The following is a 20,393-nucleotide window of genomic DNA, read 5'->3' on the forward strand; positions in this document are numbered from 1 at the left end:
TGTTGTCACCGATACTGCTAAACTTGGCAATTTCGTTTCTTACATATTTTATTAGAAATCTAAATTGGGGGGATCCCTGGGTGGCTCAGCGGTTTAGTGCCTGCCTTTGGCCCAGGTGTGATGCTGGAGACCTGGGATTGAGTCCCACATCAGGCTCCTGCATGGAGCCTGATTCTCCCTCTGCCTGTGTCTCTGCCTCTCTCTTTCTCTCTATGTCTGTCATGATAAATAAATAAAATCTTTAAAAAAAATCTAAATTGGTGCTCAAAAACTCAAAATTGGGTACCAATGCAAGATGTAAATATACCATCTGCTCTGCTTTTTAGCCTTTTTAAGATTTTATTTATTCATGAGAGACACAGAAACAGAGACACAGGCAGAGGGAGAAACAGACTCCCTGCAGGAGCCTGATGCGGGACTCGATCCCAGGACCTGAGGATCACGACCTGAGCCAAAGGCAGATGCTCAACCACTGAGCCACCCAGGGATCCCAGATGTAAATATACCAGGATGCTTTGAATCTAGTAAATTTTGAAATTTGTATATCTCAGGAGAGTTTATCATGATGTAGTGTCTTGCTACAAAGAGTGTTTATATATTCTGTTAAGCAACTGCTGTTTAGAACGACTTTAGGGTCATCACACATTCATACTTTGGATGACCATAGCATGACTATTTAAGCCACAATGACCCCAGCTATAAAAGCAACATCAACATCTTTCTAAGCTTGGCACCACAGAAAGAATTCCAGGGCATTTTTCATTTAATGAGTATTTATGAAGCACTGACCCATGTACCGGACCTTGTGTTGAGCCTTGGTATGTGTACACTGGTAAATAACAATGTGGTCCTACCTTCACTGATTTTATGGTCTTGTGAATTTCTCACTATCTAGATTTAGGACCTTGATATAAGTTTCTTAATTAGTCTAGGTCTCAGTGTCCTTATTTCTAAAGAAGAGATTTCTATGATTTCTATGATCTCTTTCTCCATTTTTCAGAATTCTATTATTGATATTTGCTAACTAGTGAGTCTTCCACAGGCAGTGGGATATGGGGTTGTGTGAGGCAAGCTGATGGGAAGCATTTGCAAATTATCCAGGTTAGAGCAATAACATGTTTAATTATAATTAAGCAGACTAATACCATCTGTGAAGAGCACATTTATCAGTGCTTTGTCATTTTCTTTTAAACATCAGTGAAGAAATTGGTAGAAAAACATAATTACCAGGACATGAAATGGAAGTGTACAAGGCAAACAAATTCTATCCCCGTAACAAATCCTTGATTCTATGTCAACCGCCTCCCCAGGCATCAGATTAAGAAATGCCTTCGTGTATCGACTGGACAACTGAGTTGCTTGAATAAGTTACGGCTTGACAGCTGTTTGGTGATCCTTCTTTCCTACAACATTATATATTAATTCATTTTGTTGGCAGAGTGAATGTGTATTAAATATCTAAAGATCAAATGTGAAGCCATGTGCTTACATTTATTAAAGTCAGTATTGCTTTTAATTGGCCCTATATGACAATATTACCACAGAGGAAGTAAAATACCCAATCTCCATTGAAATAATGTTAACCAAAAAGATAGAATATTAGCAGTTTGTTATCCTTGTTTGGGTTTAGTCCCAATACCACATACAAGCATTTAGAATGGTCATGTGACAGTTTGCATTTAAACCACTTTTCATGTTCGACACAGTAGAAATGAAGATGTGAAAATGTTAATCATGAAAATCATAATTCATGGAGGAAATTGGGGCCAAGAGCATAAGGCAAAGGATTAAGCCTTTCAGATGTGAGTAGAATTTTTTTCAATAAGAAAATCCAGTTGAATTATGTATTACAAACAATGCTAATTACCTAGAAGCCACTGAATTTGTACCTATTATGTTCTAATGTTATGGAGGATGGCTTCATATTCCATTCCTAGAATTGTTGCTAGTTACTGAATGTAAAACACACCAAGATTATGGAAAAAAGAGATTATATATATTTAAACAAGTTATATTATTTTTGCTTAGAAGCATATCAAACCATGTAGTTTTGGAAAAATAACTATATGCCCTTCTAAAGGAAGGCTATGTTAATAGGCAGGCTATAAAACTTACATGGTCTTAAGGAAGGCCATGGAAAATTATTTTATGACTAAAAGTAATTTTTGAAGCAAATTTAGAAATAACTGTCAAAAATACCCACCATTTGCTTCAACGTGGATGGAACTGGAGGGTATTATGCTGAGTGAAATAAGTCAATCGGAGAAGGACAAACAGTGTACATTCTCATTCATTTAGGGAATATAAATAATAGTGAAAGGGAATATAAAGGAAGGGAGAAGAAATGTTGGGAAATATCAGGAAGGGAGACAGAACAGAAAGACTCCTAACTCGGGGAAACGAACTAGGGGTGGTGGAAGGGGGGAGGAGGGCGGGGGGTGGGGGTGAATGAGTGACGGGCACTGAGGTGGACACTTGATGGGAGGAGCACTGGGTGTTTTTCTGTATGTTGGTAAATTGAACACCAATAAAAATTAATTAAAAAAAAAAGAAATAACTGTCAATTTTTATTTAGAATCACAAAATAATAGAATGGTTGTTAACTTTGCCAAGTTGGTAGCAGGAGTTTTAAATTCTCCTTTTAAAAACACAGCCTCACTCCAACACTGATAATGAACTGGCCAACCTGAAAATGAACTCTTTCAGTTGCTATCCTGTGCCTTTCTTTACAAAAAATTTTTTTTAATTTTAGTTAATTTAGTTAACATATAGTGCATTATTAGTTTCAGGAGTAGAATTTAGCGACAATCAGTTGCATATAATACTCAATGCTCATTACATCAAGTGCCCTCCTCAATGCCCATCACCCAATTGCCCTATCCCTCAACCTCGTACCTTCCCTCCAGCCTTTCTGTTAAGGAGAAAAAAACATGAGGATGAATCAAGAGTTGTACCAAAACTTTAAAAAGCAAGCCCTACCTTTCCTCTGGTAAGTGGCAAATTGAGTGAATATGAAGCAATGAGAAGCCTGTGGGTATTTCACTATTCACTAGCCTCCCCTTTCCACCTTTAATCAGGACTAACCATGGCAACCTAACAGGATAGTAGGATTTAAGTTGGATAATGGACATAAAACACCTGGCTCATATTGGGGATTCAATAAATATTAGTTCTCTTCCCTTTCCCAAATATAATCTGTCTTGAAGCTTATGACTAGAATCCAGTGATAGCAGGCTTACAATAATTATATAGAAGAGCAGGCATTGCTTAGAGGTGGAAAGAGAACTGGGTATAGAGTCAAAAGACCTAAGTTAGCTTTGGCTTTGGAAAAACAGAGAAAATACCACTCCCATCTGTTTCTTTGTGTTAGGAAGGCTTAAATAAGACCCTGCACGTGAAAATATTTTATAAATGGTTAAGTGCTTTATAAATCTGAGTTCTTAAATTATATTAAAAATAAATTAACCTTTTTATATTAACACAAATTCTAAACATCAATATACTACATTGTTGTTCAAAATATATTTATTGTTTAGGTCACAACCTGACACATTCTTAGGCCATCCATAAATATTAGTTGAATGAACAAAAAAAAAAAAACAAGAGATAGTGATTTTAAAAGAATTACACAAAAATTGTGAGTAGGAATTTTTCAACATTAACTCTACACATCATCTTTTGTCAGCTGACCTTGTATTTTAATGAAAACCAATTGTATCTTAATAAATGGGAGTCAACTTTGTGGTATAAAATCTTTACAAACCATCCTATGAAATTTCTTTCAGGAAGTAAAAATAAAAAAACCTTGAAAATATTGGATTAATGACTGCAGTGAGAGCTTATTCTCAATGCATAATAATTTTTGCACTATTTCTAGCCCAGATGAAACAATTTTTATGTTCTTCTCTGAATTTGTTCTCCACAGAAATAAAGAAATGCTCTCTTAAAATTGATTGGCTACTTCACCAAAAGGCAGCAAGTATCACGACTAATAATCTGGCTTTAAGAATCAAAAAGAACTGTGTTCATTTGCTTATCATGTTATTTGGACAAATTAACTAAGATACTATTTATTCATTTGTAAAATGGGGTTAATATTCATACTGCTGGGGGTGCCGGGGTGGCTCAGTGGTTAAGCATCTGCCTTTGGCTCAGGGTGTAATCCTGGGGTCCTGGGATCGAATCCCGCATCGGGCTCCCTGCATGGAGCCTGCTTCTTTCTCTGCCTATGTCTCTGCCTCTCTTTTTCTGTGTCTCTCATGAATAAAATAAAATCTTTAAAAAAATATTCACCCTGCTGGATTTTTAACAAGAATGAAATGATATGTTGTATGTAATACTTAGCACAGGGTAAACTCAGTATGTGGCATAACAATAATAAATAGTTGGCAAATGAAATCCACTTAAGAAATAATCCTAATTCCATATGTTCACCCAGAATTTCCTTACTCACAATAGCAGTATTCCGTTCCCCCACCATTTTCTCTTCTCAACTTATGCTCTAGGGTAAAATTTCATGAGGTTTTTAAACTTAGACCCACCAAGAATAGCCAGCACCATGCTGTCTTTAAGAACTTCCATGGAGCCTGAGCATACAAAGTAGATGGCCTGCAAAGCATCTCCTTGACGAAGCAGATACTCCCCCGGAGCACAGAAAGAGGTTTTGATGTGTAGAGACAGAGACCTGAGGCAGCCCCGGCTGGCACATTCAAAAAGGGACAACTGTAGGATTTCCTTGTTCAAATGCATAGTGATGTCAGAACGCAGCTCGTCTGGAAAGTCTTTCAAAAGCTGTCAAGATGAAAGAAGAAATCAAGTTGGGTTAAGTTTAGTCTAATTTATTTACTCTGCAAGAGAAGAGGGATGTTTTTCCCACTGTTTGACCAACTAGTGTACAGAAGAGGAAATACATAGAACCCTGGGGAGATTTTTCAGTGACTGTGACCCCAGTTAGTTGCTACTGAAAAATCAGCAGATAATAAGTCTGGAGAAATATGATACATTAATAAAAGACTCTAGAATTAAGATGTATGGCTTCTTGTGACTTAATTTTCACAAAGACTCTGACTCAGGAGAGAAGATATGGAATTTGGACCCACTGGTATTTTACTCTGGCATCGTGGTCATATCTGCACAAGTGGAGAAACCAAATCATCAGTTAAAAGAGGGATTACAGTTCGACTGGGGCACTGTAGCACAGTTGATTATTATAGGATACCTTTCTTACGTGGTGATCTGGGGTATATCTGGAAGTCCACAGATAACACATGTGCCAGAAGACATTTTCTTTTTTACTTTGTTGGTTTTAAAGGCACACAGTAACTTGGTTAATCTAATAATCCAACATTACACAATTTAATGGTCATAAAAATTGATTGGTTCCTCCAGAGAGGATCAATAAGAATGAAAGTCCACCTGATTGACCGAAGTAGCAAATTAATGTAAAACAATGGTCAGTCCAGAGTGTCATCATGAAAATGTAAGCCAAAGCCGATGAAAGAAGATGAACCAGGTTTCATGAGGGATTAAAAAATACAGGTAAAGAAGTTGGTGTGTACTTCACTTCTGAGGCCTGCATTAGAGCACCTTGCTTTTACCTAACAATATGTGCTTTCTGCCTGAAAACGTCAACATGAGAAATGAACATTACCTCATTTGAATCTATTCCATTGTTGACTGACCAGGTTGTTTGGAAATATTCAAGCATCCTCTGCTTGAGCTGCTGGGGCAGGTGATGGACCCGTATGAAGTCCTTCAGATCCTTAGTTCTAGTGTGATAGAGAGACCACCTGGAATACATCCTCTGTATGATCGCTGTCACGTTTCCAAACACCAAGGCATGCATTAAGGCTAGAGAGGACAACAAAGCATACAATGGGAGAGAAATATTGAGTAGCTCACCCCTTAAGTCTAAATTTACAGTTTATATATCCTGAATTCAGCAGAGTATGCTTATGTGGCCATGTTGATACAACTGTTTTGGTATGAGCATTTTGGTACAGCCACTTTGTCACAGAGTGGATCCTGATGCATTCACTTGAATCCATATGGCTTGATAAAAGTAAAAATATCTTTTAAAAATATTCAATAATAGGTAAAATAGGCCCCTCTGGCTCACAATCCACTAACTACTATTCTGGCTATGACCAACTTTTATTTTGTACTTTTTGCATCTATATTATTTTAATAGGTATAGTTTAATAGCCATGATAAAATAATTTTGATATAATTTCATAAAAAAGCTCTAAAGTTACAGTTCAATGGTTATCATAATAACAAATACATTTAAAAATAAGTGTATTATAGAGGTATCTGAGGGGCTCAGTTGGTTAAGCATCAGATTCTTGACTTTGGCTCAGGTCATGATCTCAGGGTCAGGAGAGCCCTAATGGGCTCTGCCCTCAGCATGGAATCTGTTTGTCCCTTTCCCTTCCCCCTCCTACCCATCCCCATCACTTGTGTGTGCATGCACCCATTGTCTCTCTCAAAAATAAATTAATAAAATCTTTTTTAAAAGTCTATTATAACTGGTTAACCTTTATTAGTCTTTTCCCCTAATCCATCACTTAAAATTTGTTTTAGCATATTAAATATAACACATTTTTATTAATAAAGGTATAGAGAAAGTTGCTAGAAATGTAACTGAGGATTTTCTGAGCAATCTGAAGCTGAGATTAATATGGCTCCAATCACCAACCTCACTTTAGCTCTGAGGTTACTTACATTTTTTTTTTTTATTTATTTTTTTATTTATTTATTTATTTATTTATTTATTTTATTTTATTTTTTTGGTTACTTACATTTTAAGGAGATATCTGAAAACCTGGGACCATTAAAGAAACAAATGCATTCATAGAGAAAAACAGATATTCTGCTTAGAGTCATCTTGCCATTCTGAGAGGAACCAGGTTGGTACATATATATGCGATTCCTGTTTTAATGAGATTTCTCAGTTGGTATTTAATCCCCACTTTCTTGCTGACTCTTCCCCTTTCTCAAACCACCAACAGATTATAAGATAGAAGACTGTTCACAAGAATTCAAGAGTTGATGGGGATTGGAGATGGGTCTTCTACTGAAAAAAAAAAGTGGTTTCTAGGAGTTATTCACCATAAGGAATGCTCAAGTATCTTAAAGTCAAGAAGGCAAGACAGGGATTTGTACTAAATAGTGATTAGCCAAACAGAACTGGAATGGTCTCTGCAGACACTAGCAGATAATCCAAGAAGGCCTTGGACCCACCCAGGGCTATGGCATTGGGAGAGTTGAGAGTCAGGTGTAGTTAGGTTTCTGGGCAGGTCAACTCTCAGTGATATTCAGAATTCACCCCTGATCCCCATCCTGGACAGGACTGACAACTCAGAGGTTGGGTGAAATCATCTGTTTCAACAGCTTTTGATAAAAAAAAAAAAAGACTAAAAATTTAGTAGTTTGTCTATTAGGACCTATCAAAGTGTCCTTGTACCAAAACCTCAATGTCCAAGGAACTCAAGTTTCTCAGCCTCAAAATGAATACATTAGTGCAAATGTGTCAACATATTACTGCATCTATCTTCCAGAATCTTCATTCTATTTCAAGACAGCCTCAAATAAAATTTTCTCTTTCCTCTACATTCTCCAGTAATTAGTGACCACTGGCTTGTTAATTTCAATCTAATCTAACATTGGAATTAAAACTCTTTCAGGTTATACGTCATCATTTCTCTATGGAAGATACGGTCACCATGCCTATAAAGATAAATGGTAATAATAAGGAAGCCCCCAACATTTTGGAAAAGTTACTAGAAAAGGCTAAATTTAGGGTCTATACACAGGAGGAGTATAATGTTGCAGAGAGAATATGGGCTTCAGAATCAGACACATCAAGATTTGAAACCTGACTTTGGCACTTCCTAACTGTGAACTTGGGAAGGTGTTAGAAATCCCATGGATAAGTAAGAGTGGTAACTTATTCATATGACTTTTTTTAGATTTAAAGAGTTAATATATATATTTTTAAAGTGCCTAATATTTTGTATGAAAAACAGTGGCTGCTCAATTTATGCTCATTTTTCCTGTGAGATTGGAAAGTGTAATGACGAATTTTCAATATGCCCAATAGTGTAAAAATATGGGGAAAGGACTCAGTTTAGGTTTTACAGCAATCTCTTAAATATTTAAGATTGTTTGTTAGTGGAAATAACTTCTTGATGAAAGAAATTCAAGAAATATTTCAAAAATGCTGGCTCCATACAAATGTAAGCATATATTCTCCCTACATTTTCAAAAATGGAATGTCTTACAACAGGTCAAAATTATTCCAAGAAAGATGTATACTGCCTAATAACTCACTATTGAATGACTCTTGGTAAATTCTAAATAGAGTTCCATTCTTCTGCATGTTTTTTAAAGCACAGTAGTTCCGACGTCAAATACTTTGTTTGGAAGAAGAGACCTCTATTTATGGTAAACACTCAGCAAAGGAAGGAAACGATTCTGCTACAAGTCAAAGAAATTAAACACCAATTTCAGGCTCAGTTAATATACTTATGGGCTCACTGTTTGGAAGCCCTACCATCTGTAAAAGTATGTAATAGTCTTTCATGGAGATTAAACTGAGTACTGAGAACAATTTTATTTCATTTATTTTAACACTGCTTTCCTTAATTATGTGTATGATTTTAACTTTGCTTTGCTTAATTATAATGTGTGTAAAACACTTAAAGTAAGAGAAGTAATATGTTCAGATCATTTAGCACCCTAATTGTACATTATCAATAAAAAGAATTACTGGATTAATTGTAGCATTCTAAGTGTTGTTGGAAAGTTCTAGTCTATATCCGAGTCACCATAATTTCACAGTTTCATTTCAGCAGCAGCAAATACTTCTCATTTAAGTAGTTAAAAAAATAAAACCACAGATCCCTTAATTTTTCAGTTTCTAAAGTTATTTTGCCTCTCTGTCACTGGTTATCACTTTCACACTGGTGAAGAGTGTAGATAACTGTCAGGCCAAATCATTCCATCTGCTATGGCAGTTTGACTCAAGAACTGCAATATCCAGGTCAGTTTGGAAGTTATCATTCACTTTTCCTTTTCCTCCTAGCAAATCTGATGTATATAATTCTTAAAGTAGCATGCTAGGGCTGCTGCTGAGTGTGTGGGTGGCTCTTTTGCTTTGTGTAGGAGTTTTGTATAAAACGAATCCTGTAAAATCCTGTCTTAATATCAGGTCTTGGGAGGAACCTCCGTAATTGGGATCTCAGAAGAAAGTCAATAGAACTTAAATGAAAGTGCACTCTTAGAGGGGCTGCCTGGCTTTCTTTTTCTTTGTCTCCTTTTCTTCCTCTTCCTTCTCTTTTCTCTTCCCTCCCTCTCCTTTCCTTTTCTCCTCCCTCTCCCTTCCCTTTTCTCTCCCTGCCTCTTGGGCAGCACTGCTCTCCTGAGGTAGAGCATCCTTGCTGAGTTCGTCAGCCAACCACTTTGCAGTGCCTGCAGACTGTTTGCCCCTAATATAAAAGGAGACCAGAGCCCAGGCTTTGGGTAATCTTAGCTGCCCTCCTCCTCTCTCCCACCTACTCACTGACCTAGAATTTTCCACTCCTGCTGGAGTACACTGGATTGTGGAGAGCAGATGGCGGAGAAAGCAGAGTGAGAACAATTTCCTAAACGACCTATTCGAATGGCAGTGTAGCCATCTTTAAAAAGCCTGAATTTGTGAACACCATAGCCCATATGGGGCCAATAAAATTCTGTCAGGAGAATATATATAGGATGAGAGGACCCAAGGAAAGCCTTAACTGTTAGGAATTTCACTTTACCTTTTTCAGGACAACAATGACTCATTTAAACGGGGCATGTCCTCAGGGATGAGCCACCTTCACTAGGAAGTTTTATCTGACCTCCGAGATTGAGCCAATGGACCCATCCATTGGGGCTTACTTATTAGGTGACTATGAGGCCGCCGTTAGTAAATCTGATAGAAGAGCCTTTATTTATTTTTTAAAAATATTTTTTTTATTTATTCACAGAGAGGGAGAGGCAGAGACATTGGCAGAGGGAGAAGTAGGCTCTGGTGGGACTCCGACCAAAGGCAGATACTCAACCACTGAGGCATCCAGGTGCCCTGATAGAAGAGCTTTTAAAGATATAGGAAAATGTTCTAATATATTTTGTTTAGCAGCAAAAATGATATGCAGAGTTAATGTAAATATTGTCAAAAAGAGGGTAATATATGTGTAAAAAAGACTGAAAAGACTATCTTTGGTAATGGGATTTTATGTAATTTTAATTTTTGTGTGGACTTCTCAGTCTTTTCTAAATGTGCATTATAATAGGAAGAATTAAAATGGAAAAAGAAAGAACATCATCTGCCCAAGTTCCTATTTCCATTACTAAACTGTGAACTCCTCGAAGGAAAGTTATGTCTTAGTCATTTTTGTTTCCCCAGCATCTAGCACAGTGCCTGGCATAATTTAAGCATGCCATGAATATTTATGGAACTGAAGTGAACCTCTGGTCATTTGATATTTTGTTTTAAAAGTTTTGTAATCATGAGCAATTAGCTTAGAAAATATATTGTGAACATTTCAGCCCCAAACACATCCTTTCACCCCCATCCCACCTCCCAAAGGCAATCTTTTAAAATTATTTATTTGAGGTCTTCTTGTGATCATCACCAATATTTTAGACAACTTAGTTTTACTTCCATTGGTTGAATCATCATGTTAAGACAAGACCTAAAAACAACCTGACATGAAAGGTGAGAACTCAGCTCACTGTTACCTACCTTCCCATCCCACACTTGGTAGTTACTATTTTTAGCTCATCTATTACAATTTTACAAGGCGATATTCATATTCACACATCAAGAAATTATACAAATACTAAACGTACAGTTTACTTCTTAAAGCGTTTTACCCTCCTGATGAATAAACAGGATATTACCAGCACCCTAGGCCTTCCTTGTGTCCCCTTCACAGACACTAACCAGCCCCATTACCAAAGGTAACCTGTAGTTGTGAATTATATTGCAATCCATAAGTTTTGCCTACTTTTAAATTTTCTTTATTTTTTTAAAATTTTATTTATTTATTCATGAGAGACACATAGAGAGAAAGAGAGGCACAGACACAGGCAGAGGGAGAAGCAGGCTCCATGCAGGGAGCCTGATGTGGGACTTGATCCCGGGTCTCCAGGATCACACCCTGGGCTGAAGGCAGTGCTAAACTGCTGAGCCACCGGGCTGCCCTTAAATTTTCTTTAAACAAAGTCACACAATACGTACTTTTTGGTGTCTGACTTCTCTGCTTAGCATTCATTGTAAGATTCATCCATGTGGTTGCGTGATGTAATAGTTCATTCATTCTCATTACTGTATTGTATTCTATTGGATACTGATTTCATAATTCATTTATTTATGTAATAGAAACAACGATGCTTCTATAGACACTTATCGGTCTTTTGAAATATATATATATAAGTATTCCATTGGATATATACTCTTAGAAGTGGAATTGTTGAGTGGCAGAATACAAGTATGTTCAGTTTTGGTAAATATCAACAAAATTATTGTACCAATTGCACTCCCATCAACAGTATAGGGGAAGTCAAGGTGTTCCATATCCTCTCAAACCCTTGGGTTTTCACTGTTTTTAAGAATAGCATTCTGGGCACTGGGCATCTGCCTTCGGCTCAGATCATGATCCCAGGGTTATTGGATTGAGTCCTGAATCCTGCTTCAACCTCTCCCTCTGCCTGCCACTCTCCCTGCTTATGCTCTCTCTCTGTCAAACAAATAAATAAAATCTTAAAAAAAAAAAAAAAAGAATAGTATTCCGGTGAATATAAATGCTATCTAATTTGATCTTAATTTACATGCCCCTCATGAATGATACTGATTTGTATTGTTTATTTGGCATGGAAACCTATTTGTGAAGTATTTTCTTAAGTTTTTATGAATTTTTGGATTGTCTGCTCTTATGGATTTGTAGACAGTCTTTATTTATAATAGATAAGAGTCTTTTGTCAGATAGATATTTGTAAATACTTTCTCCTATCCTATGTCTTGCCTCTTTACATTCTTAAATCATGTTTTTTGATAAATACAAATTCTGTAGTTCAATTTACCCAGTGTTTTCTTTATGGTTAGGGCTCCGGCTAGAATTAATTTTAATGTACAGTTTTAGGAGGAGACGAGGTAGTTTTTCAATAAGCAGATATACGTTTGAACCAGCAACATTATTGAAAGAATCATCATTCCCCCGTCACACTACATGTCACCAATGTTATAAATAAAGTGACCATATGTGCGTGGACCTATTTCTGTACTCTCCTATTCCACTGGCCTATTTGTCTGTTCCTGAGCTAACACGTGCTTTCTTTTCTTTTCTTTTCTTTTTTTTTTTGTTAAGATTTATTTATTATTTGGGAGAGAGAGAAAGAGAGCAGGGGGAGGGGCAGAAGGAGTAAAAGAATCTCAAGCAGTCTCCCCTCTGAGCACAGAGCCAAATGCTGGGCTCAATTCCAGGACCCTCAGATCATGACCTGATCCAAAATCAAGAGGTTGACACTTAACTGACTGAGCTGCCCAGGCGCCCATAACATGTGCTTTCTTAATTGCTATAATGTTACAACGGATCATCCTGATATCTGTACTGCAAATCTTCCGGTTTTATTCTTTGCCATTGCTTTGACCAGTTTTAGCTTTGCATTTGCACTCATCCTTAGAAACAGCTTGTCATTTTGCAAACACACACACACATACCCACCAACACACATGTACTAGAATTTTCATTGGCATATTGAATCTTTAATTTGGGTAAAAACAGTATATTTAGAATATTGAGTCTTAAAATCATCACCATTGTAAATCCTTCCATTATTTTAAACCATTTGTAAATTTTCTCACTAATGTTTTGTAGTTTTCTGCATAGTAGAATTGCACATTTGATATTTGATATTTTTATAATTACTTCTATTTCATTTTCAGTTGTTTGTTACTATCATATAGAAATACTATTAATTTTTGCATATTGAACTTGTATCCAGTAGCTTTACAACATTCACTTATTAACTGTGATAAGTGTTTGAAACTTTTAAGGTTACTTTCTGGTTTTGGGTATTTTCAAAGTTTACATAAATTTGTCCAGATATGGATTTCTCTCCCATTATTTTTGCTAGATTTCCTTGATAGTTTTAAATATTCTTCTCATAAATTAGTGGTTTGTACACACTGTCATTACAGATCCTCACATGCAACCTTCTCATTTTTCCCTCCTCCTCCCTCAGCTAGTGAATGCCACTGCCCTAGATAATTATCTGGGATCTTGGCAGTCACCTACAACATTAAATATTGCTACTACCTGCTTTTGTAGTAAATATTGCATCCCTGTCATTAATAATTTCATTAGCCTTGGGTGGAGATTCCTAATAAGATACCTCAGACTTGATTCCATAGTAACATACACCTAATTAAAAAAATTATTTGTGTACATTTATAGAAATTAAGGGAATAAAATCAATTTATAGTATATAATACAATGGATATCCTGGGTTTTTTTTTAAACAGTAGCAAGAAACAGTTTATTGACCAAGGTTAAGGCATGAGAAGGCAGGACTGATGAGGAGTGAAGGGTCAGACCTCCCCAGTGACTCCAAAATCATGTCCTCAACCAGGTCCTGGAGGTAGCCTTTGTACTGGTCCAAGGTGAGAGTGAGTGGGTAGTTGTAAACTCACTAAACCTCTGCTGCCTTATATCTAAATTAAAGTGTTATTAACTTTTATCTCATAGTGTTAGGAAAATTAAATGAACAAAATGTTCCATATTGTGAGCCCTTATGATCAGCTCTCAAAGTTAGCTAGTTAGTTAATTAGGAAATATTAAAATGCAGGCATCATTTCTTCTAGCCTAGGGTAATTGTCATAATAATACAGAGTTATTTCCCACAAACACAAATTTCAGAAGCTTTAATTAATAAATTCAAATTATTTAGATACCATTTGCCTACGTGCTGTTCAAGTCACCTAAATGCTTTAATGCCACTAACAAATGTGCCCTGGTTTTCCACCAGGATAATTTGATCAATGAACGCTTAACAAGTGACAAAGTAACATTATCTGATTATGTCCTCTATCTTTTGGCCCTGTGACCAGCACTGCTTTCTACTTACAATGAATAGCAGGGAATAATTTATGCCTTAACCATTTCTGATTCAGGACCATTCACAATATAGTATGTGGATCAATAGAGAATAAAAGTTCAATTATCTAGCAGATTCTTGAAATGTCAGATCAGTTAGGTTAGGCCTTGAGAATTTGAGCATTTCCTCAAATTTCCACCAGGAATAGAAGAAACATGGGCAAATATTAAATAAGTATAAACTGTGTATATTGGCAAAACACTTGTCATTTTGCTAACTTGAAAGATGGGTGATTGAGGAGACTGGCGATTATAGAAGTTATAACATTGGGTATAAAGCAGCCACCATGGTGTCGGACACATTGCAGCTCTTCAAAAAATGAGAGTTCCTGTTCTTTCCTCCCTAGGCTGTTGTCGCTGTACGTCAGCCAAGAGCCTGTTACAATTGCTATAGTCCCAGCATGCCTCTTCAGCAACTCTACCACAAGCACTGCCTTTCCAAGAAATTCTCCTGATCCCTGGCCCTTGCTTTTTCACTGCTTCTGAACTTCCTATCTGATTTGGCACTTAGCATTTACAGTCTGCTGTTAGTAAAACTCCTTCCACATCTTTCAGCCTATCTCTTCTATGCTGGATCACAAGTTCCTTGAGGGAAAGTTTGGCTTTATCCTTGTTTGATTTCACCATAGGCAGGATGAGTCATTGCTTAAAGCCCCACATAACTCATTTTACATCTCCCACGCAAGGAAGCTGGTAGGAACCATCTCCTCTTATAAGGTGAGAAACTCTAAGTGATAGCCGGAATTAAGGCCATTAAAAGAATATTATAAGGGATGCCTGGGTGGCTCAGTGGTTGAGCATCTGCCTTTGGCTTAGGTCATGATCACGGGGTCCCAGGATCATGTCCTGTATCAGGCTCCCTGCAGGGATCCTGCTTCTCCCTCTGCCTATGTCGCTGCCTCTCATGAATAAATAAATAAAGTATTTTTTAAAAAAAGAATGATAAAACAGGCTTTTGTGGCAAATCATATGGGGCAGAAAATACTGCTAGAACCCTAGTTTAAGAATTCTGACCTAAGAAGAATGTTTAAGAATGACCTAAGAAGACAAGACTTGATCCAGCCTAAACAACCACATCTCCTACTACTCCCATGAGAACAGTCTTATAATTCAGTAAATATCCAATCATGTATTTATATGTATGTAGTAGTAAGCATTTATCTGGGTTCAAACCTTGCCTCTTTTACTTACTGTAAAAGATTGTATGGCATTGGGAAAGTTACTTTATTTCTCCAAGCTTTAGATTTATCATCTGAAAATGTGGAAAAAAATAGTATCAATCCTGTTTTAAGTTAGGAGGTTCAGGAAAGGGAAATTAAAGTAAAGGTTTCAACAGAGGAAACTCACTATAGAGAACTGGTTTTCCTGGGGCTAGAGTGCTAAACGAGCAAAAAGAGAGTATAGAGGTAATATCGATATAATTACCACAAGAAGGAGCTTCTGTCCTTGGAGATGGATAAACAAAGGGAAGAAGTGCACTTATCAGAACACAGAAGTCCAAAACAGGAGCTGAGAGGAGCCATAAGAAACCAGGGCTCTGACTTTGGATGTAGAGGTGCTCCCAACTGATGCAGGGATCTCGAAGAAGACCCAATGAGGCTGGTTCTGGGAGTGCCTGAAGATGCTGAATGCTGGGACTACTTGCTGCTGCCCGATGTGGTCTGCCACTCAAGGTACATCATACACATCAGAAGCAGGCAGTCTACTCTTTCCACCTCCAGCTTTCCACTCTCCCTTTGGCCTCCCCTATTTTTTTTCCTTTGGCTCGCCTATTGGTGGAAGTAACTGTAGTCGGCTAGCAAAGAAAAATGAGTTTTGCGGAGTCCAAACCCCAGCACTACAAAGCACAGCACAGAAGGTGGGTTTGGAACTCAGAGACAATAGTATCTTAATTTGTGTATTTGTTAAATAGAATAGTGATAGTGCCCAACCCATAAGAATTGCTCAGGGTATTGTACTGAAGCATCTAGCACAGAGAATGGAACATGAAAACAATTTTAAAATGTTGACTACTTATTATTTTATTGGGTGTGTTTCTTTGTTTTTATTTTTAATTAAGTGATCTATCAAGCATCCTTAATCTACTATATTGGTATCAATAAGATTTGATAACATTCACTTGAGATTATAAAATGGAGTTTCACACTTATACATACGTGCAATTCAGACTCATGTAATTCACAAATACTAGGAGTAAACAGTATGCTAAGAAAGCAAAGTTCCTGCCCTTTCAAAATCAGCATTAAGTAAAACAAACAAACAAAATCAGCATTAAGTAAATGATTACTTCTTTATCTGTCCAGAAAATGGAATTTTTTGACATCATAGACTTTCACTGCTAATCTGTATGTAAATTAAAGTGTTTGTCACTTTTCTTTTTTTTTTTTAAGATTTTATTTATTTATTCATGAGAGACACAGAAAGAGAGAAGCAGAGACACAGGCAGAGGGAGAAGAAGTCTCCATGCAGGAAACCCGATGTGGGACTCGATCCGGGGAGTCTGGGATCATGCCCTGAGCCAGAGGCAGACACACAACTGCTAAACCACCCAGGCATCCCATGTCACTGATTTTCTAATTAGTGCTTTTGGACTCTTCCAACCTAAGTAATATACCTCTATTGTGTTTTATGACAGAATAAACAGAACAGCAATAGTATGGCACCTTCTCTTGGTGTGAAAGAAGAATTTCTCTTACCACCAATCAACATGGTGCAGATGGAGAAGATCTTTTCTGCATCTGTATTAGCAGAGACATTCCCAAACCCAACACTGGTGAGGCTGCTGAGGGTGAAGTACAGAGCGGCAATATAGGCACTTCGGATCGATGGGCCCCCCAAGGTATTGTTGCCGTAGTATGGAGATTCTAGTCTCTTTCCCAACTCATGGAGCCAGCCTGCAAGGGAAGAATGAGAAGGTAAGCCCAAATTGTAAAATCCCAGTATTAGCACCTGGCAGTCAGGATAAATGAACATTTAGGGACATACTAATTTGCTCAGGAGAAAGAAGAGAGAAAAGTTAAAAGGAGGTTAAAGGCAAAGAATGAGTTTCCATTCCTAAAAAGCAAAAAATGTCACTTTTATGCAAGCTGTTCTGTTTAAGACCCAGCAGAGAAGTGGGCATTCAAGAGCAGATGGGTGGTCAAAGCTAAACAGGTTCCCCTAATGCAGGAGATCACCTGCAGAGAGAGAAATTGGGATTGTTACTGTCAGTAACAGTGTTGTCTATTTCTCTAGTGGTTAAGCTCCTTTCTCAATTGGAATTTTAAGAGATAAAGGAGTCTAGTAGGTATTTTTAAACCCTACATGATGATAAATAGCAACAAACACAAGAATCTCGACTTCACACAGACAAGATGGGCTTTATTTTCATCCTGTGCAACTTGCCCTGTTTTATTCATTTGGGCTGACATCTAGTTGGCTTACCAGTTCATGCCACCTTACTCAGGAATCTTCCTCTGCAACCCCATTCTGCCATTTGGGGCTGAGAGGGGGAAAACTGCTCTACCAAGAGGTTTCTGTAATAGAACTGGATGCCCCTTGCAACTGTTTTATAGTACTGGTGTATATATGTGCCCAAACTGATCAAATCAAGAGCTTTACATATATGCAGTTTGTTGTATGTCAATTATGTGGTCATAAAGCTATAAAAAACTATATTAATAAAGATGGGAAATAGCAAGTAGGCTATTGACAGTAATAGAATGGAAACACAACAGAAAGACAACTTTAAAATCCTTTATTGGAAATATTTATCCTCTAAGATTTTGTATTCTAAAATTCTGTCTCTCTCACTGTATGTATGTATGTTACAAAACACTATGACAATTCAGTTGAACCCATAAGGCTCATAAGACTTTTGTTAAGAGATGCTATTCACTGGCCACTACTTTCTTATAAACACTTCATTTAACGGCTGCCCCAAAAGAGATGAAAGTCATTATACTTTTTAAGTAGTAATAATTCTGCCCTTTTCTGCTAAAGTCATAGATTATGGAACTGTACTAAGTAATTAAAATGCATATTTTAAACAATTGGGAATTCCTTGAGACCAAAGAGAATTGCTTAATGGCAAGTATTGTGCCTTATTCATCCTGTTTCCCTAGAGAAATGTTTCTCAACCGTTAGCTTGCCTCAGAAACATCTAGAGGGCTTGTTAAAGAGATAGCCAAGTGCATCCCTGGAAGTTACTGGTACAATTCAGGAGGCTGGGTAGGGGCTGGGAATCTGCCTTTGTAATAGATTCCTACATGATGCTGATGCTGCAGATGGAAGGGACCACACTTTGAAAAGCCACTGCTCTGGTACAATGATTCTCAACACTGGCTATAGCTAGAAGACTTTTTAAAAAAATACACTGCCCAACGGCTGTCTCCACTAACTGCATGAAAATTTCTGTTGCCAAGACCAGGTACCGGTATTTTTTAAAAGTCCCCAGTAAAATCTAATGCAAAGATAGAATTTAGAACCACTATTCCAGTACTTAGCAAAGCACTAACAAGTATGTTTTAATAAATATTTTAAAAAAATGAATTAAGAAATGAATAAATGATTCTTGCACTCTGTCACAGTATGAGACAATATGACAACATTGATGCAATGAAACAGCATATACGCATTTGTAAATTTGTACTAGAATAATGAATGTATGTTTTGATGATAGAGAATAATAATAAAACATTAAGTTTTACATTATAAAAAGTGATGCTGTTAGTAAGCTATGAATATTTACTCTGTCTGGAAAGCTTTGTGATGAAATAAACACTAGTGATGGGGTTCAGGGCAAGCTGCCCCAGAATGTGCCACTTTGGCATGTGAATTATTTGAGCTGAAGGCAATCAAGGCCTAACAGACTCAAGAAGAGCCTTTTACTTTCCTCTCAATTGCCTAAAATAATTTAAATAGGGGGCCTATACCAAAAAGAGAGCTATTACCAGGGATAACTTTTTACATCAGAAAGGCAAACATTTGTTTACCAAACATTTATTGTTCTTATCTTCCAATGAATTGCATTCCTTCCCTCTGAAGCCCCCTTCAGTTTAACTCAGGATGGCATATGACTCAACTACCTGTCTTTGACCTCCTCATGTCTATGTGAGACTTCCATATGTACTAAATTAAGTTGTTTTTCTTTTATTTGATTGTCTTATGTCAATGTTATTATTAGGCCAGCCAAAGAACCTAAAAGAAGGAAAAAATTTCCTCCCCTACACTAGATTCAATACAGATTTAAATCTGGACTCTTTAATTTACAGGCCGTAGGAACAACTAACTTCTTTAAGTTTCACTTTTCTTATTTGTAAAAACAAGGATATTGTCTAACTTGTAGGGCTGCAGTGGATCCAATGAAGTGCCACATATGAAAATGCCAACCACCGTTACTGGTAGAGGGTTGGTGCATCATATCTCTTTTCTCTTTCTTGCTTCTCTTGATAACATTGAACAAGAAAGTACACAATCCAGAAAGGTAAGAAAAAATAAGAGATCAGCAGTGAACTGTAATGGAAAAGAAAGGTGGTGACCACATGTATTCAGTAGAACCTAAGGTAAGGATTAGCATTTTCTAATAGCAACAAAAGGGAGAAAATTCACATGGCAGTGGTTTTTAAAAAGGAGTAATACACCTCTATGTAAATCTGAAGAGAGACATGATCCTTTTGTCAGAACAAAATTCATGCGAAGACTCTTGCACCACTGTATTCATTTTTAGTTGGTTCATGGCTTCCTGAAGCCCCTTCATACATATCAGATTAAAAACCTCTGTTCTAGAAGTTTAAGTGAGGGGGAAGAAAAAGTGATAAAGGAGATTTAATAAAACTTAGTCTAATCTAGTATAGAGAAAGATTCAGAAATAAAAACAACTTATCCAAGATTAATTGAAGAGATATCACAAAAGCAAATCAAACGTGCATTTAAAAAATATTACTGGTATGTTTATATACACTGTAGGAAAACAGTCTAGACACAGAAAAAAGTCAGGAAGCAGAAATAACATCTGAATTTATTGTCATATTCAGGATGTTGATTTCTCAGAGTGGTGCCCCTGTTGGCATTTGATCCAAATACTATCAAATCTGAGAACGAGAGGATGCTGAATGGCCAGTGGGTTGGCTGTTTCTTATGTGTCTTCCAACTTGTTCTCTGAAAGGTTTGTTGTCATATTATTTCTACTGGACAAGGAAGTGATTAGAAGGGCTCTCATCCCTTTGTTCCATA

At 37.0% G+C, this 20,393-nt stretch overlaps 1 protein-coding gene across 1 annotated transcript in view; it reads right to left on the bottom strand.

Annotated features, from left to right (window-relative positions):
* KCNH8 (potassium voltage-gated channel subfamily H member 8) overlaps positions 1-20,393 on the bottom strand; it is a 367,485-nt gene that overhangs the window by 47,344 nt on the left and 299,748 nt on the right. The window contains exons 8-10 of the mRNA XM_041734461.1: positions 16,877-17,074; positions 5,651-5,850; positions 4,542-4,791 (exon numbers count right to left, since the gene is read on the bottom strand). Coding sequence (XP_041590395.1) covers positions 4,542-4,791; positions 5,651-5,850; positions 16,877-17,074 — 648 coding nt within the window. The remainder of the gene's footprint in view (positions 1-4,541; positions 4,792-5,650; positions 5,851-16,876; positions 17,075-20,393) is intronic.

This window comes from Vulpes lagopus, chromosome 19, assembly GCF_018345385.1.
Source record: "Vulpes lagopus strain Blue_001 chromosome 19, ASM1834538v1, whole genome shotgun sequence".
Taxonomy (NCBI): Eukaryota; Metazoa; Chordata; class Mammalia; order Carnivora; family Canidae; genus Vulpes; species Vulpes lagopus.